This window comes from Pelobates fuscus, chromosome 5, assembly GCF_036172605.1.
Source record: "Pelobates fuscus isolate aPelFus1 chromosome 5, aPelFus1.pri, whole genome shotgun sequence".
NCBI lineage: Eukaryota > Metazoa > Chordata > Amphibia > Anura > Pelobatidae > Pelobates > Pelobates fuscus.
The window spans coordinates 327,633,607-327,658,332 of record NC_086321.1 but is presented as its reverse complement, the minus strand read 5'-3'; the positions used below and the strand labels follow the sequence as shown (position 1 = coordinate 327,658,332).

Here is a 24,726-nt window from a genome sequence, read left to right as displayed (position 1 = left end):
TAATAAAAATATTAAAGAGAATGGGTCCAAGTACAGATCCCTGAGGTACCCCACTGGTGACAAGCCCAAGCTTCCAATATACTTCATTGACTACAACCCTCTGTTGCCTGTCACTCAGCCACTGCCTTACCCATTCAACAATATTGGAATATAAACTTAAAGATTGCAGTTTATTGATAAGCCTTCTATGTGCAACAGTGTCAAAAGCCTTACTGAAATCTAGGTAAGTAATGTCTACTGCACCACCCTGATCTATAATTTTAGTTATCCAATCAAAAAAAATCAATAAGATTAGTTTGGCATGATCTCCCTGAAGTAAACCCATGTTGTCTCTGATCTTGAAATCCATGTGTTTTTTTAGATGTTCAACAATCCTATCCTTTAACATGGTTTCCATCACTTTCCCCACTACTGAAGTAAGGCTTACTGGCCTATAGTTGCCCGACTCCTCCCTATTACCTTTCTTTTGAATGGGCACAACATTCGCTAACTTCCAAACGTTTGGGACTACTCCTGTTATCACTGATTGGTTAAATAAATCTGTTAATGGTTTTGCTTGTACACCACTAAGCTCTTTTAATAGCTTTGGGTGTAATCCATCAGGTCCCATTGACTTATTTGTCTTTACTTTTGACAGTTGAAATAGAACCTCTTCCTCTGTAAATTCATGTGTAATAAATTACTCATTTATCCTTTTTCTTAACTGAGGTCCCTTTCCTTCATTTTCATCTGTAAATACCGAACAAAAATATTCATTGAGACAGTCAGCTAGACCGGTATCCTCATCTACATACCTTCCATCTTTTGTTTTTAATCTACCGTATATACTCGAGTATAAACCCCAACTTGGCTTATACTCGAGTCAATAGTCTGTATTATGGCAATTTGCATTGCCATAATACAGACCGGGGGAGAGGGGGGCTGGCAGAGCTGTAACTTACTTGTCCTGCAGCTCCTGTCAGCTCCCTCCTCCTCCGCGCCGTCCGTTCAGCACCTCTGTCAGCTCCCAGTGTAAGTCTCGCGAGAGCCGCGGCTCTCGCAAGACTTACACTGGGAGCTGACAGAGGGAGCTGCACAGACCGCGCGGAGGAGGAGAGAGCTGAAAGGAGCTGCAGGACAGGTAAGTTACAGCTCTGCCAGCCCCCCCTCCCCCCCACTGAACTGCCAATGACACTGGACCACCAGGGAAGGAGCCCCCCTCCCTGCTATGTATCAAGCAGGGAGGGGGGGCGAAAAAAAAATATAATAAAAATTAATAATTCAGTTAAATAATAAATAATAATAATAAAAAAATATAATATTAAAAAATAAAATAATAAAATAATTAATAATATATCAAAATGCCCACCCCCACCAACACATACACAAACACACACTGCATCACACACACTCACTCACACTTCATTCATATACACACGCACTGCACTCATACACACGCACTCATACATACACGCACTGCACTCATACACACACACTGCATTCATTATATACACACACTGGAAATAAATATTCAATTAATATATACGCGCACACACTGCACTCATACGCGCGCACACTGCACTCATACGCGCGCACACTGCACTCATACGCGCGCACACTGCACTCATACGCGCGCACACTGCACTCATACGCGCGCACACTGCACTCATACGCGCGCACACTGCACTCATACGCGCGCACACTGCACTCATACGCGCGCACACTGCACTCATACGCGCGCACACTGCACTCATACGCGCGCACACTGCACTCATACGCGCGCACACTGCACTCATACGCGCGCACACTGCACTCATACGCGCGCACACTGCACTCATACGCGCGCACACTGCACTCATACGCGCGCACACTGCACTCATACGCGCGCACACTGCACTCATACGCGCGCACACTGCACTCATACGCGCGCACACTGCACTCATACGCGCGCACACTGCACTCATACGCGCGCACACTGCACTCATACGCGCGCACACTGCACTCATACGCGCGCACACTGCACTCATACGCGCGCACACTGCACTCATACGCGCGCACACTGCAAATAAATATTCAAATAATATTATTTTTGTAGGATCTAATTTTATTTAGAAATTTACCAGTAGCTGCTGCATTTCCCACCCTAGTCTTATACTCGAGTCAATACGTTTTCCCAGTTTTTGGGGGTAAAATTAGGGGCCTCGGCTTATATTCGGGTCGGCTTATACTCGAGTGTATATACGGTAACTAATCCTTGTTTTACTTTTCTTTTCTCATTTATGTATCTAAAAAAAGTTTTGTCCCCATTTTTTACTGACTGTGCTATTTTCTCTTCTGTGTGTGATTTGGAAGCTCTTATAACTTGCTTAGCCTCTTTCTGCCTAATCTTATAGGTCATTCTGTTTTTTTTTTTATAATTGCTAAATGCTAACTTTTTGTTTTTTACTATTTTGGCCACAGTGGTTTCTTGAATTTTTTGCGTTTACTGACAAGCCTAATGCAATTTTCTGTTGCCTTCCGTAGTGCAACTTTTAAATAATCCCATTTCTCTTGGACTCCATTTAAATTGCTCCAGTCTGATAATGACTCCTTAACACATATTCTAATTTTAGAAAAGTCTGTTTTCTGACTGATGATCACTGGATCCTAAACTTTCACTTACAGTAATATCTGATACCAAATCTCCATTTGTTAACACTAAATCTAGAATGGCCTCTTTACGAGTTGGCTCCTCAACGACTTGTTTTAGAGACAATTCCAGTAGGGAGTTTAGAAAATGTGTGCTCCTGGCACAAGTAGCTATTTTGGTTTCTCAATTCACATCAGGAAGATTAAAGTCACCCATGATGATAACTTCCCCCTTCATTGTCATTTTAGCTATTTCTTCAACTAGTAGATGATCTAACTCTTCAATTTGTCCTGGGGGCCTATAAATCACACCTACACGAGTTACTGTGTGATTACCAAATTCTAACGTAACCCAAACGGACTCTATGTTCGCCTCACTAACCTTTATTAGGCTTTATTTTATGCTATCCTTCACATACAGAGCAACCCCTCCCCCTTTCTTGCCTTCCCTGTCTTTTCTATATAAAGAGTACCCTGGTATTCCTATGTCCCAGTCATTTTTCTCATACCATGTCTCAGTAACAGCGACTAAATCTACACATCAGTTGCCATTATTGCCACAAGTTCATGGATCTTATTCCCTAAACTGCGAGCATTTGTAGACATGACTCTAAGCTTATAATTTTTTAACACACTTGCTACAGGCACCTTCTGTCCTTGTTTTGGGGGACAATTAACTTCTCAGGGTCCCACTGGCCACCTCCAGGGAGGTATATATTGAGATCCCTCATTGCAGGACTTGCCTTAGGTTGGCTAAGAAACTCATTGCAGGTACAAGTTTAGACTCCTTACACTGGGATGGTGCAGGGGCAAGCATTGCACCTTAAAGGAACACTATAGTGTTGGGAATACAAAACTGTATTCCTAACACTATAGGAACCTTCTGCCCCCTCCCTTGCACTGACTACTGACTGAGTAAAAGGGGTGAAGTATTTTAAACTGTGAAGAAAGTGTTAATGCCAGCATGTTGTATTTTTTTTTTTCTTCTATTTTTATTTTATTTAGCGAGGTGAAAAATGTTTATGCAAATTAAGCACTCTTTATAGAAATAGGCTAAAGTTTCAGTTCCTTGTAATTTTTGTTTTGTTTTAACTTGTTTCTTTTACATTTGGAACTTATGTGCCATAACAGTCAAATGTTAAAATATATATATTATATGTTTTTCCATTTTTTACATATTCACTTTCAAAATTCTGAATAAAAAAAATATGAAATGTTGGTGGCTAGCTAAGAATCTGACAAGACGTGTTGGAGTGGAGCTCCGCTTAAGCATACCACTAAATTGCAGAAATCTCCACAATATCAAGTTGATGCAACCCAACAGATGGATAATACTCACTGCTGAATCGCCCACTAGAGAGATGGGGCACAAAAAACGCAAGTTATCCCACCTTGAAGGCACCAATCTGCCCGATATATTTGACAGGCCGCTGCAGTTATCACAACCTAAGATGGCACCCGGGAGACTTTGCTCACCAATAATCTGCACTGAACGCAATACACCATAATGTATGCTTTCACGAGCAGCTAGCTGAGTGACTGCTTAGCTTACCTCTCATTTCCTATCCTAAACCAGCAGCACATTGTCTGAAAGCCATAGTGCAAAGGCAGAGACGATGCTACAGTTATAGCTAGGATGTGCAAAAGAAATATGGGAACGTCTAATAGAAAATCTATTAAAAATTCCTCAGATGTACAAGAAACTAATGGAATAGTCTGACAACACTCTACTGAAATCTTATGAGCTTCCACTTAAAAGCCCATATGCAAAATAAGTGAGAATAAACGAGAGAGAATCCAGTTAAGAATCAGGAGTGTAGTACTGATGGGGTAAATGAGTATAATATGAATGCAGTACAAGCAATAGTGGGTATACAAATGTGCATGCAGAATATTTAAAAAAAAATTGTATATTAAAATCCAGCCAACAATGTGAATATTAAAATGAAACCACCAATTGGCAATGCAATTAAGTGAATACAGTCCTGTAATGGATAAGTGCATAAATGTAACTGTGTAAACAAATAATAATGCACCATAGTAGAAACCATGTAGTCTGTCCACCTGAGTGAGAGGATCTCAGCTAGAAATATAGCTGTGATGACTCTAGCAGGCTGATTTGATATAGTACTAGCAGAAAGTCCTTGATGTAAAAGTACAAAAAGAAACACTGATAGATCACCGTGAAAGATCTATAGTGACAGGATCCTCACTGCGATCTGAAATACAGAATAAACAGCCATCGTGCTCTCTGTAAAATCAGTAATTTACCGAAATAAAGAGTAAAAACGGGCATAGAGAGGATAGTCGGGATAGAATCTTGAAGTGGATCGGTAATTGTCCTCATTCTGGCCGGCTTGGAGATGGTGATGTAAGGAGGTTTGATAAGAGCTTTCCGTGTGCGTTCCACTCTGTTCTGTACCTGCGTTCCACTGAGACCGATAACAGAATGGTTGTGCGACAGATGCCGTAAAGCAAGCATGTCAAACTCGCAGGCCGCATGTGGCCCATAATGAATATTTTTGCGAGCAGTGCGTTTGCCATGCTTACTAAAGCAGAGTAGGCACCTGCTCTCCCCACATTGCAGGTTCCTACTCTGCCAAAAGTACCTGACCTGAGAACTCCCTGGCGGCAGTGAGGGAGCTCAGACTTCCTGCTCCTCGCACGCACCTCTGTAGTGGTGCCGAAATATGACGTCATTCCGGCATCACTAAACTGTGTGCGTGCGGGAGCAGGAAGACGGCTCCCTAGAGAAGACCAGTGAAAGGCCCCACACCAGCTCCCAAAGGTAGGGAGCAATAAATAAAATTGTCTGTGTTTTCTGTTAGTGTTGCGATGGTTGCTGCCAGATAGTGGAGGACCTGGAGGTGCATGGGAGGCATGCAACGCCACGTCACATTATGACATGACTTCAACGTGCTCCACCTTCACAGGTTTTCAACAAAGGCTGGGATTTAGTATAGATGGGGGTGTTGTTTTTTTTGTTTTTATATACTGTACTTTTCAAAACAAACCTAAGTTTCTATGTAAATTTAAGGCTTGTTTGTTTTTTTGCTGCCCACAAAAACTTAAACCTTGTTTATGTGGCCCGTGCTAGCCTTTGAGTTTGACATGCTTGCCGTAAAGCCTTACGCGTCTCGTGAACTATCTGTTCACTTCATCTGAGATCTGTCTGTGTGAATAAATAGCCGCGGCTGAGAATCTTAACCCATAAAAGTCCATGTTTTGAAAAACCGCGACTAATTGGCAATCTTTTATACATACTTTAGAATCAGTAAATAAATCCTATATGTATGAAAACCAATAATAATAAATGTTGATGAAAGACCAATGCTAGAATATTGAAAATATAGAGAATTAATAGCTGAACTTATGGACCTCTTAGAGTCCAGTGCTGAATGAATAAATAATTTAGGAGAAAATCCATATAAAATTACAATAATCATTAACGGATCACTATAGTGTCAGGGAAAACAAATCGGTTTTCCTGACACTATAGTACCTTGAGGGTGCCCCCACCCTCAGGGTCCCCCTCCCGTGGTGCTCAAGGGGTTAAAACCCCTTCAGTTACTCACCTTATTCCACTGCCGGGCTCCCTTAGCTCTTCTCCCCCGCCGACGTCAGCTCCCCTGTCTGACGCCAGCAGAGCGGAATGCGCATGTGCGGCAGTGCCGCGCGCACATTCAAAGTGTCCATAGGAAAGCATTTCTCAATGCTTTCCTATGGACGCTCTGCGTGATGGAGGAATAATATACCTCCAGCGTCGCAGATGCGCCTCTAGTGGCTGTCCGGAAGACAGCCACTAGAGGCTGGCTTAACCCCAAATGTAAACAGAAACTATGTTTCTCAGAAACTATGTTTACAGCAGACAGGGTTAACCCTAGAGGGACCTGGCACCCAGATCACTTCATTGAGCTGAAGTGGTCTGGGTGACTATAGTGTCCCTTTTAAGTGAAACATAAAAGAAGAAACAACATAAAAATAGAATAGGATGCAGAGAATACATATCAATTTTTTTTTTTAATGAGCAAAAATTAACAAGTGATAAATATTAAATAGTATAAGAGCAAGGGGATAATAATTGAGGGCTAGTGTAACCATTATACTAGCCCTTAATTGATTATGTATTCTCTGCATCCTATTCTATTTTTATTCTCCTATAAGGATCAACTTATCTTTATTTCATATATTTATGTGTTAATGCAGCAATACATATTTTAACTTATATCAATGTTTTCACTAAGTATATATTGTGGATTTTTCTTTTATGTTTCACTTAATGATTATTGTAATTTTATATGGATTTCCTCCTCAATTATTTATTCATTCAGCTCTGGATTCGGAAAGGTCCGTAAGTTCAGCTATTCTCTCTACTTTCAATATTCTAGCATTGGTCTTTCATCAACATTGATTATTGTTTTTTATACATATGATTGATTTATTTACTGATTATTAAGTATGTATACAAAACATGGACTATTAAGGGTTAAGATTCTCAGCTGCGAACTTCCCTATGGCTATCTATTCACACAGACAGATCTCGGATGCCAGCCTCTGAAGTGAAACAATAGTTCACGAAACGCGTAAGGTTTTACGGCATCTGTCGCACGATCATTCCGTTATCAAGTCTCAGTGGAACGCAGGTACAGAACGAAGTGGAATGCACGCGGAAAGCGCTTATCAAGCCTCTTTACATCATCATCTCCAAGCCCGCCGGAGTGAGGACAATTGCCGATCCACTTCAAGATTCTTTCCTGACTATCCACTATATGCCCGTTTTTACTTCACTTTAGGAGTGTTTTTAATCCTTATTCAGTAAATTACTGATTTTAGTGGTATATAGGGTCAGAAATACATGTTTGTGTTCCTGACCCTATAGTGCTCTTTTAAGATATTCTGCATGCACATTTGTATACCCACTATTGCTTGGACTGCAGTCATATTATACTCATTTACCCCATCAGTACTACACTTCTGATTCTTAACTGGGTTTTATCTAGTTTATTTTTTCTTTTATAGCTAGGGCTGTGCTCGGGCACGGAGGTACACATAACACTATAAAGTACACTTGCAGGTGTGCGTTCCTGACCAGAAATTCCTGCAAGTCCTTCAGACGACAGCGACTCTGGTGTGAGCCACTGTTTGATTTAGGATTAACTTTTTTCAAAGAACTTTGGTAGGACATTAATGGAATCCAGCTGATATGTAATACTTGGTTCTCTAGTTATTGCCAAATAATGACACTAAATTTCTAAATTTGACTATCTTGAAAGCATGCCCTAAATAAGCATTGCTATTGTTGAACTTACAAAAATGCTGTTTTATGCTTTAAATTCTAAAATGATCCAGTAACAAAAAAAAGAAAAATATATATATATATAATTTTTTTTTTTTTTTTTTGCAGACTGCTGAGTGAGCTTTCATGCTTTCCCTCCACTTCCACTAAGCTGGAAACTGCAATTTTGGAGAGAAAAAAAATGTTATGTTCCCTCAAAGCTTTTCTTACGTGCATGCCACTCCTCAGTCAAAAATTCTGTTTTTTTTTTTGTGTAAACAGCTCAGTATAGTGATTGTATTGCCAATAATTTATGGGTGCTTTCCACAATTTGTCAAATCATTTGGCAGCGATTGCCCCTTCCTAAGCCACATTGATAATGTGGAAATTCAAATTTCTGCATTAAGATCCGTTTTATCCAATCTGGGCACCAAGCGGAGAGTGCTGGAGGTTGTTGTAGGTTTTTTTATTTTGGTTGTTTTTTTTTCTCAAACCAACAAACACTAGAATAACAAGTGGGGTTATACACTAAAATAAGAATTTAAAGTGAATTTCAAATTTAAAGGGGCACTATAGTTACCAGAACAGCTACAACTTGTTGCAGTGTCTAACCTGTCCCTAAAGGTTGTTTTTATTTTATTTTTTATGTACACACTGCCTTTTCAGAGAAATTGCAGTGTTTACATTACTGCCTATAAACACCTAGTGGCAGTCACTCATATGGCCACTAGAGGTGCTTCTTGGGTCAGTCCTGCACAATGTGCAGCACTGACGTTCAGGGTCTCCACGCTTTGCATGGAGGTGTTGAACGTTTTTCGTAGAGATGCAGTGATTCAATGCATACCTATGAAGAGATGCTGATTGGCACAGCCTGGCATTTTGACTCACATACTCAATAGTCTCCCATTGCTTTCCTGTGGGGGAGCATTGGATTGGCTGAGATCATCAATTTTTGATGATCTCCGGCAAGGAAGTGGGCGGAGCCTGCCGTGACGGACCCGGCGGCACTGTAATAAAGGTAAGTGTGTTACCTTTTTAAAAAGTACCAAGGGGGTTGGGGCCTAAACTGAGTTTTTTTTTTTTATTTTTTTTTATTTTTTTTTATTTTTTTTTAATTTTTTTTTAAAATTTTTTATTTTTGCAGTGCATATTTGATACATACAGGCTTGAGGTGCCCGAAAGCAGTCCTCAGGCTTTACTTCGTTTTACATACGGGACATGTGAATGGCATGCACAATTTTATAATATAGGCAAGCTTAAAGGTAGTCAGGTGTACCGACATACTGATGGGACAGTGACATGGAAAACAGTATATATCAGTGGTTCAGGAACATGCTTAAAGCTTCATTATGTCACATAGAGCAGAAATTAAAACACAAGATTAGAAAACATGCGTATGTGTAAGTTTAAATGGTAGCGGTTATGAGTAATAGACCTCTGAGGGTAATACGAGTGTGTGTTTATAAGTGTTGAATGTGCTTCTCGTGGCATTATGTGGAAGAGGAATATAGCATAGTCACAGCTACAAACAGAAATGTGTTAGAGTCCCTGGTATGCATAGCCAGTGTCTGTGAGCGTCTGGGCAGCGTTCAAAAGTGATCATGGGGGAAGCTGCCCTCTTGCTGGATAATCACCCCATTCCTTCAGGTGGGAACCGTATCTGCGGCATTGGGGGTTCGCGGTGGCAGGCAGTCAGCCAGGAGTCGGCCGGTTGCGCCCTCCAGCTCCGGGCCTGTAGCATGGCCGGCATCCATTGTCCACGGATTCGGGTACCTCTGGGGGCCGGATCCTTCCCTGTCGGGGTAGGTTTGGAGGCCTGGATGTTGGTGTAACGCCGCCTATGGCGGGCCGGCTTCCGCCTGTGTGGTTGATGCGCCAGGGTTGGGTCCCTGGTGGCCTGCGGCCCAGATGGGCTAGCGAGGTGAGGCGTAGGCTGCTGTATCATTGTTTTGCCCCGGGGTGGCACAGGCCCACTCCGGTCGACACCGCCACGTTGAACCCTCTCACTCCCGTTCTCCTGTTTCCGTTGCTGCTCCGCCGCTTGTCGGGCCTCGATTCGTGCCCAGAAGGTCTTGAACAGCTCGTTCAGGCGGGTGGTGAGTGAGTCGCTTGGTATGGGGTTGCAGGCTGGCGGCATGTCTCCTCCGCATGGCTGTGCGTCCGCCATTTTAGTGAGGCGAGCTGCTTGCATACCTGGTGCGTGGTTTGTGCCGTAGTCAGCATGGAAGGGCCACAGAGGTGCGCTGGTCGAGGGTGTGTGGACCGGAATAACCCCCACTGGTCCTGGGGGGGGGGAAGCAACCATGTGCTGCGAGTGTTGCTTGTGATTGCGGGCTGGGAGAGCGGCCGCCTCTCCTTTGCCCTGCTTGGTATGAGCTCCAGACCCCGGCTCGGTCATTCCGGCGGTAAGTTGGGCGTCGAAGGGTGTCCCTCGGGTCATCAGTTGCTGCGGGGCAAATTAGGGCGAGTAGGGGTACAAGATCAGGCAAATTGCCCCCGATTTCAGACGTTGTTCAGATTAGGGCCTAGAAGCTCAAAGCATGTGCGACTGTTCAGCTCCACACCTAAACTGAGTTTTTAACACTATAGTGACCGTAATACATTGGGATTTCTGTCTCTATAGTGTTACTTTTAAAGTTGAAATGCCAAACTGGAAATTCTGTGTTAAATTAGTAATTACATTTTAATTCACGTTGATATGAATATCCCTGTAAATCTTTTAAATGCATAAGGGGAACGAAACTGCAAAAAAAAAAATCTACCTATTGTCCTATTTGCAGTTTTTGCTCTATTGTACATTTAAGCCATTTACGGATTTGGAGGAATCTTTGGAAACATCTTTTAGAGTAGGGGATTATTTGTACTGTGTGTTTTACACTGCCCTACCATGTTTTCTTTGTGTTTTTATTTTTTGGGGGGGGGGGTTATTACTTAGGGTACATTGGCAATGTAATAACCACAGATGCCATAAGCAGTCTTACAATACATGTTATGACAAGTAGTGCTGTATCATATCTGTTGCATTAGATGAAATGTAAGATTAAATTAAAAATAAGATTGCTATATGGCTGTCTGTGTCACGAGAGATGCAGTCCCCCCAGTTTTGCCATCACTGATGAATGGTATACGGTGACTAAAAGACATAAATATTGGCAAGAAGTCTTAATCCCTCAAGGGTTGGAGGCAATTGTACAATTTCTGAATCAAAACAAAACCCGGGTTTTGAGATGTGTCCATTAATCCATAATTTACCTATTTCATATTAAGTGCCCACACTTATTATATATAAATTGATTCAGGAGAAACAGGGCTTTCATTTCACATCAAATATATGAAACCTAATTTTAAAATGAATAAAATCCAAGAAAATGTGAGCAGTAAAGCTTTTTTTAATGTTATTTTCTTAGTTCTGCATGGCATTTTAACTGTCATACTTTTAGTTTTTACTGCAATAAAACAACTCTAGTTATCCCCCTTCTCTCCCCCCAAATATGGGGTTTACAAATTAAATTCACTGGACTTTTTTTTTTTTTTTTCCTTGGTTGTTGGGTATGTCCCCCAAATAATTAGTAAAATCACAAAATTATGCTAAACTAATACATAAATATACACGTAGAATTACATTTTCATATAAGGTGTGTGTGTGTGTGTGTGTGTATATATATATATAATCTCTGCCTGACAGGCCCGGCTGTCCCCCTGCCGGCAATTGAGGTGTCATCCCGATCACATGACTTGGGTCGCTGAGATTGCATGCAGGGGGACATCCTCGGTCACAGTCAGTGTCGTTTCTCCCCTCCCTATCAGATCCGGCAAGGAGGGTAAGTAAATAGTATACGGGCTGCAGGGAAGAGGGCCTGATATCGTTTTATTGGACGGCATGGCAGGTCCTTGCATCTTACTCTGGGAATGGGTTCTGACAATTCTATTTGCATGTTCACAACCCTATCTTCGATTGCAATGCAAAATGTACATGATCTCCAAAAAGCTTACAACTTTGTTAACATTTATTTTCTTGTAGTGGTTCTGATTGGAGACTCTGGAGTGGGGAAGAGTAACTTGCTGTCTCGTTTCACTCGCAATGAGTTCAACCTGGAGAGCAAAAGTACCATTGGGGTGGAATTTGCAACTCGGAGCATCCAAGTTGATGGCAAGACCATAAAGGCACAAATTTGGGACACAGCAGGACAGGAAAGATACAGAGCCATCACATCTGCGTGAGTTTCTCCTTTTAATTCAAGGGACAATACAACCATCATTATCACCTTACCTAATAAGTTGTTGTAGCACTAATGTTGCGTGGATGAACCAGTCATCACCCCATTGAGTTATTGTCATTTGGGAAATTATAGCTGCTTCATTCAGCTGTTCAAAAATATTGTTCAGTCGTTGGCCTCCTGAAGATACATTGATACTTTGAATTCAAGACTTTTCAGTGAGTGCACACCTGAAAGGTTATTCATTGAGTGAGTATTGAAAGTGAATTCAAAGTGAAAAAAGTAAAATTAGCCAAACTAGAAAAATTCTGCAAGTGAGCTGTACTTTCAGATTACTCCTGTCCTTAAATGACCACTATAGTGCCAGGAAAACAAACTTGTTTTCCTGGCACTATAGGGTCTTTAACCCCTTAAGGACCAAACTTCTGGAATAAAAGGGAATCATGACATGTCACACATGGCATGTGTCCTTAAGGGGTTAAGTCTCCCCCACCCTCCCTAACCCACTGGGCTGAAGGGGTTAAAACACTTGCCTTTCCCCTGCACTGGGCTCCCTCGGCACTGGGTAACTCTCCTCCTCTTGCCGAGGTCAGTGCCGCTTACGCGACAAGAGCATTTAAACAGTCCATAGGAAAGCATTTCTCAATTCTTTCATATGGACGTCCATCGTCTTCTCACTGTGATTTTTTTCACAGTGAGAAGCGCTGAAGCGCCTCTAGCGGCTCTCAGTGTGGGCCACTAGAGGCTGGATTAACCCTAGTGTAAACATAGCAGTTTCTCTGTTTACAGCTGCAGGGTTAACACTAGGGGGACCTGGCACCCAGACACTTTATTGAGCTGAGCTGGACTGGGTGCCTACAGTGGTCCTTTAAATTTGAAATTCACTTTGAATTCTCTCTTTAGTAAATATCCCTGCTAGTGTCCCAGATTATTTATAGGACCACTAAAGTCATCCAGAGCATTTCATTATCTTATTATTTAAAGTGGTATTTGGCAAGATTCCATTCACTCACACCTTTTTTTTATTCTGTTTTATATATTAATTTTCCTTTTCTGCTCTCTGATATTACAAGGTTGCATTGCATGGGATTTTGTGGTTATGACCTTTTTTATTTAAGGCAAAAGTATTTATTTGAAGACGCAGATACTCCTCTTTATTATGTAGTTTGTCCAAAGCGAGCAATTCTAAATGTCCAAACTAAATATTATTAATTCCGTCTCCTAGTTATTACAGGGGTGCTGTGGGTGCTCTCCTGGTTTATGATATTGCCAAACATCTGACATATGAAAATGTGGAGCGCTGGCTTAAAGAACTGAGAGATCATGCAGATAACAACATAGTTATAATGCTGGTTGGGAACAAGAGCGACTTGCGTCATCTCAGAGCGGTCCCAACAGATGAAGCACGGGCTTTTGCAGGTACTATCCTTTTTAGAAAAATATTACAAGTCTTTAGTTTGTGTCAGCACCAGTTTTGCTCTGGCCTGGTTTTTATTCTCTTGCTTCTGGGAACACCAGAAACAACTGCAGAAAGTGTAGCACCATTCCAGCATCAAACACTAACTGTGGACGTTTTATTAGAACACCAAGTCGAGGAGGAAGTGTTACCAGTCAGCCTGGTGAATATGCGCATGCCACTCGGACACATCCTCTTTTGAGGTTTGTTTGTCATTTGTTATATAATTTGCATCACACCTTCTTGACTACCTACACCCATACTCTTCCCATTTGCTCATTTCACAATTTTGGTAGGTATGCTTTTGTATGACACAAGTTTAGATATGAATAGAAAAGATCCTTCGTGATAGGTAAAATGTATCCCATTTAATCGGTGTGGAGAATTAACTGTATAGTTAAATGGACCCTCTAGACAGTTTTAGAGAAACTGCAATGTTTACATTGTAGGGTTAAGACTGACTCTAGTGGCCTAGAGGCGCTTCCTGCAGTTTCACAGCGTTTGACCACGTGAAACTACACTGGATGTTGTTCATTTTGTTGAAAATCCCCATAGGAATTAATTGGTTCTTTACTTTCCTGTGGGGGAAGGCCTAATGCGACTGCGACCTGCGCTGAAATCAGGTAAGTGTTTGTTTAAAGGGTTTTCAAATCTTTACATGGATGGGGGGGGGGGGGGAGGGGGGTGGAGAGACACTATAGTGTTAGGAATACAATGCTGTATTCCTAACACTATAATTTCTTTAATGTATGTGTGTAAATATAACTTGCTGTGTGGGGGTTATTTCCAGTTAACTGAAACTACATGTGCATGAATAAGATCACATCAAAAGGGGAAACTGCATAGCATCAGATGGAAATTAATAACCCAATTTGTATACAAATCAAAAGATCATAAAGCGTGTGAAAATGTTACATTTCCTTTGTTTCTTGGGTTGGAAAAATATAATGTATACATACGTTTTGTAATTTGGTGCCCTCTAAAAGGATACATTGATGCCTAGAGTTGGCAATCCAATTGGGAGGTTTAATTCAACAACTGCAGATGATCCATGCTGTTGGCTTCAGAAACATTTTATGCAAAAAGTGGTCACTAAATGCAGAGTGGCAACTGAATTTCGATTGTCACATTTTGTCTGTCTGTAACTGAATGTAAAACATTTAGAATTTTTTTTTTTTTCTTTTCAAAATAAATTACTCTTCCATTTTGTTGCTGTTCAGCTATCTAGTGTAATAATCAGAAGGGACGATGAACTCAGCCAATCACAATTCTTTCCTATAGAATAAAGGTTTAGTCCTCCATTTTTCCTTAGCACTGCTGGTGGGGAGTCATCATCCTTGTTTTATTGCTGTGTGAGAAGTGGCACCAGTGTGCTCCATGAAGCACTGACCTGTATATCTCCTTGAGGCTGGTAGAGGCTCTGGTCCAGGAGCCATAGCTGGGTTCTCTCTGTAGCATGCAATAATCTCCGTTTCGGACACATAATCAGGGCTTAATCTCCACTATGAAATGTGAGACTGCTTGGAAATCTGGTGTCATGCCTTATATTTAACATGAAATCTAAAAAAAAATTAAATGTGTTTTTTAGGAATAAAATGTAAATGTATTATCTATGTGGCTGTATTTATCTTTGTTATGGAACAGAGTGCCTCCATCTCAGACACTGTGAAGTTATACATAACCAAGTGTTCTGTTCTTAAAGGACCATTATAGGCACCCAGACCACTTCAGCTCAATGAAGTAGTCTGGGTGCCTGGTCCCTCTAGTGTTAACTCTGCAGCTGAAAACATAGCAGTTTCAGAGAAACTGCTATGTTTCACTGAGGTTTAATCCAGCCTCTAGTGGCTGTCTCACTGTCAGCAGCTAGAGATACTTCCGCGATTCTCACTGTGAAAATCCGTGAGAAGGCGCTGACATCCATAGGAAAGCATTGAGAAATGCTTTCCTATGGGCGGTTTGAATGCGCGCATGGCTCTTGTCGCACATGCGCATTCGGGTCTGACGTCGGCAGGGGGAGGAGAGGAGCCCGGACCTGGAGAAAGCTAAGTGGCTGAAGGGGTTTTAACCTCTTTAGCCCAGCGGGAGGGGGACCCTGAGGGTGGGGGGGGGGGGACCTAATGACCCTATAGTGCCAGGAAAACAAGTTTGTTTTCCTGGCACTATAGTGCTCCTTTAAGTGATCACATGCATAACAGTGGACCCAATTGGCATATTGCCTCTTTTTCCGGTTTGTACATGTTTCCAAACAGACTTTTTTTTATGCCCTAACGCTTGTTTCCCCTCTTCTAATCCAATGTGTGCTAAACCTTTTAATATACAGTACATATAGAATAAAACCGTGAAAGAAAAAAGGTTAACACTGATGTAGATTAATTTAGAAATAAACAAATATGTTTAAATGTCTATCTGTTCCTGTCCAAATCTGAGATGATTAAATTGCGTATACGCAGAAGTAAGCTCACACTGACACATGGAGTTCAGGTTAAAAGCACTTCAGAAAATTTAATGGCATCTAGTTGGAAAACGGTTATGCAGACCTTTTTAAAGGCAAAATGACATCATCATTGAATATCAGATAATAACAAATAAACATTAATTGGATTAAATGTTATGTGACTATATCAGTGTCCACCCATCAATATTATTAATTGGCTCAGGGATTTGAGTGACTAGCTAGGTGTCCTCCCACCGGGAGGTGGTATTGTTCTGGACACGGGTGTGGACAGAAGGCTCAGGCGCCATCTTTCCCAGCATGAGGTTTACTCGGTGGAAAGGGGGGCTTGAGCGTCATTTTACACAGTCAGTGATGTCAGGTCTTTTGGTCAGGTGCAAGGTTCTTTTATGAATAGAACATTTCATTAGTACAGTGTTCTCATGGCCTTGGCTCTGGCCTTGGTTATACTTTGTTGCATGTTACAGGAGATTCAATAATTCCGGAGTCAGCTATGTCTTTATAGAAAATACAGTCTCTGTTCATTGTATTAAATGTTGCTGGGAAATTCTGTCATGTAATGTAGTTTAAGATGGATTAAAATGGAGGATCTGTCAGGTAATGAGGACAAAATGGAGGGTTTGTCACAGTGTGAGGTTAAAATGGAGTTAGTACAATAATTCAGTACAAGTTCAATAAAGATTTTTAATAATTCTACATCAGTCCCCCCTATGAAATGTTAAATTCTAAAAGATAAACTTTATTGGTTAGTCTCAGAAGACAGGTTAGCCCAAAGGCACAAAACCCTATGAAGTAACGGTTCTTAAAGTCTTCTTAGTTCTTCAGAGGGACATCATAACTAGACAAGCTTACATTACCATATGGACCTGTGTTATCTGGAGTATAGGCACAACAAGTCATGGTGACAGGTAAACGTTATTGGTTGCAATAGATATAATAAATGCGAATCAAAATATTATTATTAGCAGTGACGGTTGGGAAAAATGGACTCAAACTTTTCCTTTTACTGCAAAATCATCTGGTACCCCCCTTGGCACACCTATGGCATCAATATATATATATGTCAAACTTTCCCTTTAGAGGGGTGCTCCTCTTTATGTTCTGAAGCATGAATGTGGTGTGTCAAGAGTACCTTGTCATGTATTATGTGTATGGACATAATAACCTTGGCTAGGGCACATTTGCTTATGCATTGTAGTATTAAACCTGTCCCACGCTAGCGTAGGTGGACTCGGATCATTTAGTCAATATTAATATCACCACAAACTCAGGATGGGCAAATAATCCTGAGGAAGCTTGGCGTTTGGATCTCTTTAGCTTCACGAGGTCTCCTTTTGGGGTCCTCGGCTTTCCATCGATGGCAGGTGGTCAGGCATTATTATGGCCATCAAACACCTACTTGTTGGTATCTTTTTATTTTTTATTTTTTTTTTATTTTAACAAGTCCTTTTTTCTTTAGAGTCAAAAGTGTGTCAAAGTCAACAAATGTTACTTCTCATGTTGCAGAGAGAGAGAGAGTCTTGAATCTGGAACAATGAATCCACTGAGTGATCTCTGCAACTTTCACAATGCACTATTGGGTATATGGTCTTGGTTGTCACATTGATGACCGGCTAGGCTTCTGGCCATCCTGACAAAATGTCTATTATAACTAGTGCATATTTGACCCAGCAGCTCTTTGTCACCTGGATTCTTGAAAGGGATATTTGAGAGTTAGCTAGGTGCTTAGGATTCTCCTCCTCTTCTGCCTGAGCTGTCCTTGGCACAAATAACACAGGATCGGTAGTAACTGATGATTAGAGGAGTAATTCTAGGTACTTTATAGTATTTAGAGATCAGAGAGTTCATGTGGGTCTTGGATGGGTATAAAGTTCCATGGGCTCACTGCCCAGTACATGTTTTTGGGTAAACAGAGCTTGAGAGTGTTGGAGTACAGCCCGTCTTCAAGGGTTGCCCCTTTCTGTTTTTCCAGCTTTGTATTTCTTCAGGGTCAGCAGCTGCTTGTCATTCTTTCAGAAGCTTGAGATCTGTAGGTAGGATCTACATGGTGAGTATAGAAGTTTCTTTAGCGGACACCATTCTGTCCACTTCCCTTGGTGCACTTGTGGCTTGGTTGGCAGCTTTTGGTCAGCTGAGTGGTGCTTCTTATTTTCCAGATTGATCCAAAATAATGTGCTGCACCCAGGGCATATCTTGAGTCAGTGTAGGTATTGGCATGTCTTCCTTCAGGCATTTTGTATGCCACTGAGAAGGCTGTCAATTCAGCGTCTTGAGCAGATGTGGGTGAGGAAAGTGAAGATACTTGACTTACCTGATCTTCTGTAGCAACAGCAAATCCAGTATGGTACCTTTCCTCTTTATCCGCAAACAGAGTGGAGTCAGGATCTGGTAAAGCTACTGCATGCTCTGTTGAAAGGTGTCTTGTTTCTTCTTTCATCTGTTCAAAACAACCATGAGGAGTAGTAGAAGAGGTTTCCTCACCTATTTCTGTGTGAGATTGGGGGGTATTTGTCTTTCTATTTACAGTTCTCTTGCTGACCCCCCTCTGTAGAGAGTTGTGAATTGATTGTTCATGTTTTGTTCTAATGAGTCAGGTTCCTTTCAGGAGATTTCTGGGGACTTAGTGAAGAAAAAACATGAGGGACAGCCACCTCCCTTACAGGTGTCTTACTTCCATGGGAATCTGGGTCAGGACCGCACTATTTCCTTGAGAGTGCCCAAAACCGTTCTTTCATGTCTGAATAATTTTTCGTTAGTGTGGTATTCCCCCCTGGGAAGTGGCGGAAGAGTGGCCAGAGCAACTTTTCTTCAAAATATAATGTTGTCAGGTAGAGGCAGAGTTGTCTATGAGCGGAGGAAATTGGTAAGGAATAAGAAGGGAGGAAGCATATAAAGGATATAGATATGGTGGTGGGGAGATGGAAGAATGAGAAGTGGATAGAGTGAGAGGGGAAGAAGGTGGAGTAGGAGGAGGAGAAGGAGAAGGTGGAGTAGGAGGAGGAGAAGGAGAAGGTGGAGTAGGAGGAGGAGAAGGAGAAGGTGGAGTAGAGGGAGGAGTAGAAAGAGGAGAGAGGAGTAAGAGCAGGAAGGAGTAGGAGGAGGAGAAGGTGGAGTAGAGGGAGGAGTAGGAGGAGGAGAAGGTGGAGTAGAGGGAGGAGTAGGAGGAGGAGAAGGTGGAGTAGAGGGAGGAGTAGGAGGAGGAGAAGGAGGAATAGAGGAGAAGTAGGGGGAGAGAGGAGAAGGTGGAGTAGAAGGAGAAAGTGGAGTAGAGGGAGGAGGAGAAGGAGAAATAGAGGGAGGAGGAAGGAGTAGGAGGAGTAGAGGAGAAGTAGGAGGAAAGAGGAGAAGGTGGAGTAGAGGGAGGAGGAGGAGTAGAGGAGAAGTAGGAGGAGAGAGGAGAAGGTGGAGTAGAGGGAGGAGTAGGAGGAGAAAGTGGAGTAGAGGGAGGAGTAGGAAGAAGAGGGGGGGAGTAAGAGCAGGAAGGAGGAGGAGAAGGTGGAGTAAAGGGAGGAGTAGGAGGAGGAGAAGGTGGAGTAGAGGGAGGAGTAGGAGGAGGAGAAGTAGGAGGAGAGAGGAGAAGGTGGAGTAGAGGGAGGAGTAGTAGGAGAAAGTGGGGGACTGTAGATGAAGGGGAGGGATCGGTGGGAGGAGTAGGCGGGGGTGGGCAGGTAAGGGAGCAGACAGGTGATGTAGCAATGGAGGATACATCTGAAATCAAGACTAGGTAGAAATGCAATGGAGGCTGCAAATAGCCCATGTACAACAACTATTAACTGGCCCTATGCTTTCCCTAGAGAAAAATAATAAAAGGCTAACATGCTCATCTTGTCTCCACAAGCCTCGAACGTTTCACTCCGTGGGTGTCCCGCAGCGGCTAGCCCACCACATCTCCCACACCAGACTTGTGCCCGTGGAGACAGACGCTATCCCTGACTCTCGTTCTTTATTTTATTAATTTATATCTAACATCCCAAAATGTAATTCCTACTTATATCACAAATATACATTATCACAATTTTTATGTCTCGCAAACGGGATAAAATTTATTCTACTCTTTACTGATAATGTATTTTTAAAACATACAAAATAGACAAATAACATTGTTTCCTGCAAAATAAATGGAAAAGATAATGGAGATTTTGTTAAGCTTATAAATGGCTATACATTAATCCACATTTCTTGTTCTCCAGTTCCTGGCTGTTAATGGCAATGTACAATGTAATAGAGCAGCAGAAAATGCTAGCAGAATGCTTGGTTGCATAGGGAGAGGTATTAGCAGTAGGAAGAGAGAAATGCTCATGCCATTGTACAGAACACTGGTGAGACCTCACTTAGAGTACTGGAGACCATATCTTCAGAAGGATATAGATACCTTAGAGAGAGTTCAAAGAAGGGCTACTAAACTGGTTCATGGATTGCAGGGTAAAATTCACCAGGAAAGGTTAAAGGATCTTGACAGGAATAGCTTGGTAAAAAAAACGAGACAGGGGAAATATGATAAAAGCATTTTAAATACATAAAGGGAAACAACACAGTAAAAGTGGAGACTATATTTAAAAAGAAGGAAAACTACCATAACAAGAGGACATAGTCTCAAAAATAGAGGGACAAAGGTTTAAAAATAGTATCAGGAAGTATTACATTACTGAGAGGGTAGTGGATACATGGAATAGCCTTCCAACTGGAGTGGTAGAGGTTAACTCAGTAGAAGTGTTTAAGCATGCGTGGGATAGGCACTTGCTGCTAGTAACAGATCTAGAATTAATACACTATAATGCCCAAAGTCTCAATTCCTATGCATATGCAATAATAAAATATCTGGGCTTACAACAAAAATTATGTTAGTCAGTCTTTAAACTTGGCTTATTCATTTGTTAATAGTTATGCTTATAATGTTAACTGGTTCCTTATTTTAGTAAATGTTCTTTAAGAGAACCCCTCTTCCAGCATGTTATCAATTTTTTATACAATACAATATAAACCCCCCCCCCCCCCCCCTTTCTGTTCTTCTTTGTACTGTGGTGTAATTTTCAGAGAAATGATAGTTCCTCTTTGACATCTATAGATATTGACCATTCTTGCTTTGGTTTGCGTAGTTGTGTTAAGAAAATTGATTATATGATTGATACAGTAATTGTCTGTAACAGATAAAGGCTACACTTAAATGATGGAAAGAGAAAAAAAATCACACCTGCCTTCACACCCCGATACGTGGGTTGGAAGCCACAGCTTGGATAGTGCCGTTCGTAAAAGAAAAGCCTTGATGTGGGGGTAAAAAACCCATACTATACAGCTTCTCTTTTCAGTGGATGTAAATTATAATATTACTCTATTCACTCTCTATGCTCTGTTTTGAGTGTTATTTCAGTTGGTATGTTAACACACATAACACGTACAGATTGCAATAGAATTTAAAACACCGTCAGAATTTGTAATTGTGACGTAAAAAATGAATTACATGAAGTACACCGGTGCGACTTTAGGGCTTTAAGCCACTCCCCTTTTTTTTTTTTTTTTCCCCTAGTTTACTAAAAACTTTTATCGGCCTCTAAATTTGACTTGGAGACTTCCGATGCTAAGCACCATGACCACTGCAGCATATTTCTATTATGTAACTTAGACTTATGCATTATCAATATCAATTTTGCCTAAATTAGGATTCCAGGATTTGCAGTGTGCCAGCTGACATGCTCAGCCAGTAAATGCAGTCCTAATATTGACATATTTGACATTATTAAGTAGATATATTCATGCTCCAGGGTCATGAAGGAACTATTTTCCACCACACCGCAAACCAGAACACCTTGTCTATTACCACTTCCCTTGCTCTTATCAAGAGTGAGAAGTAAAGGGACCATTCAATACCTCTGTCCCTATAATCTAATGTGTAAGCTGTCTGTTTCTGTGGGATGATACAAAATGCAGATTAGGACACAGTGCAGACACCTTTAAAAAAAAAAAAAAAAAAAAAAAAAAAAAAATTGACAAGGCTACTTTGAATTCCCATACTTGTTTGCTGATGAGATATTTTGTTACAACATATGGCCGTATTATGTTAAAGGGACACTCCAGGCACCCAGACCACTTCTGCTCATTAGAGTGGTCTGTGTGCCAACTCCCACTACTCTTAACCCTGCAAGTGTAATTATTGCAGTTTTTTATAAACTGCAATAATTGTAGATTATGCTAGCTTTAGTGTACCTATAATCTTAATTTTATTAATGACAGGAGGCTTCGTATTTGCTTAAGTCTCCTCTTTACTAGAACTCCACAGCAGCACAGAAAAAACAACCAATCAGAAAAAAGTTAGGTACTATAAAACTCCCCTTCCCATGCATCATTTCCTCTTTCAAGCTGCGACAAAACAGAACAAAAGGCAAAAATATAATGGTAAGAAACAAAGTCCTAGATACAATGAATACGACAATGTCCACCATCCGAGGAGAACTGCCAAACCAGATAGTGTTGATAGACTGTAAACTGAAACGAGAAAAAACAGAATCGAACAGATTGATTAGTCAATGAAATGTACCCTTAACAAGCATGTAGGTACTTACTGTAGCAACCAAAATACCCTAGTATGTAGAGATCCCAACCCGACTTATGAAATGTAGACATAAGAACAAAGGACAGGTAGCAGAAACAACAAGCAGAGTTGCATACGTACCTGATGAACCCAAACTATTAAAATTAAACAAGGGAGGGATAAGAATGGGTGGGAAATACTCGCCTCCTGTCATTAATAAAAAGATTATAGGTACACTAAAGCTAGCAAAATCTACAATTTTATAACATGACAGGAGGCTTCGTATTTGCTGTTTTAACGCTCAGACAACAAATCCAACGCCATTTGTTTCGCTGGTACCTATTCCGGGAGATAACCAGAGCAATCCTCAATGGGCCCTCCAACAGTGAGAAGTGACAGACGGATAAATGAAGATGCTAGCTGTCGATGTATCTCAAATACGGGAAAAACTCCATCCGTTGTTGGATCCACTGTACATGGGATACGACCCGTTTCCTAGTAGGCGACCCTGAACTGCAAAGCTAACCTAGTAGCCTTTTCCCTGTAATTGTAAAACACAGAGGGTCCTACGTGGACTTAGGATTGCCAGAAAAACTGTCATTAGTTCTCGACCTTTGATGTGGGAGATGGCTCCTTCGATCGTGTCGGGATCACCAGGTAAAGTGGTCTTGTAGACAAAATTCCAACCTCAGGTAATGCGTCTGAGTCTACCATCATTTCCGTAACCGAACTGAATAGAGTCTTATCGTTCTCTCATGATCCACCCGGCTGGTGGTCTCGTCCGAGAATGAACCTACTATGCCGGCAAGAGTGCTGCCAGTACTCCAAATGGACTGCGTAAACAGCAACCGTGGTAGAATAAGGTACTCCATACTAATTCTTCTTGACCTCTCAGCGGCCTTTGACACCGTTGATCATGCTCTCCTTCTTTAAACTCTTCAATCGCTTGGTCTCTGTGACTTTGTCCTCTCGTGGTTTTCCTCTTATCTCTCTCAACGCTCATTCAGTGTCTCTTTTTCTAATGATACCTCCTCCCCTTGCCCTGTCTCGGTTGGAGTTCCCCAAGGCTCCGTCCTTGGTCCCCTTCTATTTTCTCTTTATACTGCCTCTCTTGGCAAACTTATTACCTCTTTTGGATTTCACTACCACCTGTACGCTGATGACACCCAGCTATATCTCTCCTCCCCGGACCTCTCCCCTGCCGTCCTGCAACGTGTCACTGCTTGCCTTTCTTCCATCTCTGACTGGATGTCATCCCGCTTTCTGAAACTCAATCTCTCAAAAACTGAGCTCCTTGTCTTTCCTCCTCCTAATACTGATCCTCCTCTTTCCCTCTCCCTCCAAGTTTGTGGTACCAACATCAGTCCATCCTTGCAAGCGCGCTGTCTTGGCGTCATACTTGACTCTGGTCTCACCTTTGAGCCTCACATCCAGCATGTTGCCAAATCCTGTAGATTCCATCTTAAAAACATAGCCCGCATCCGCCCCTTTCTTGCACCAGATACTACCAAGGAGCTTGTCCATGCTCTAGTAATTTCCCGCATGGATTATTGTAACCCTCTCCTGATTGGTCTTCCCAATAGCCGTACTGCACCCTTACAGTCTGTAATGAATGCTGCTGCTAGATTGATTTTCCTCTCTAGTCGTTTCTCTCACACCTCACCCCTCTGCCAGTCCTTACATTGGCTTCCTGTATGCTATAGGAGTCAATTCAAGGTACTAACTCACACCTATAAAGCACTGAACAACTCTAGCCCCTCTTATATCTCCTCACAGATCCATAGGTATGTCCCTTCTCAGTCTCTCCGCTCTGCCCGTGACCACCTCCTGTCCGTTGTCCGCACTCGTACGGCCAACTCGCGCTTGCAGGACTTCTCACGGGCGGCTCCCTTCCTAATAGCCTGCCTACCGCCATCAGACTCTCCCCTAGTCTTGCATCTTTTAAGAAGTGCCTTAAAACCCATCTCTTTAGGAAAGCTTATGGCCTCCAAGACTAACCCTTACCTCACATACCTGTCTCTTGCCCTCTCCTAAAGGGCAGCCCACCTTATTTGATTGTAAATTCCTGTCCTAATGTGTTTTACACCCCACCTCCTATAGAATGTAAGCTCGTTTGAGCAGGGTCCTCTTCAACCTATTGTTCCTGTAAGTTTATTTGTAATTGTCCTATTTATAGTTAAATCCCCCTCTCAT

At 41.8% G+C, this 24,726-nt stretch overlaps 1 protein-coding gene across 1 annotated transcript in view; it reads left to right on the top strand.

The window, feature by feature from the left end:
* RAB11B (RAB11B, member RAS oncogene family) overlaps nt 1–24,726 on the top strand; it is a 38,937-nt gene that overhangs the window by 4,524 nt on the left and 9,687 nt on the right. The window contains exons 2-3 of the mRNA XM_063455657.1: nt 11,904–12,099; nt 13,325–13,518. Coding sequence (XP_063311727.1) covers nt 11,904–12,099; nt 13,325–13,518 — 390 coding nt within the window. The remainder of the gene's footprint in view (nt 1–11,903; nt 12,100–13,324; nt 13,519–24,726) is intronic.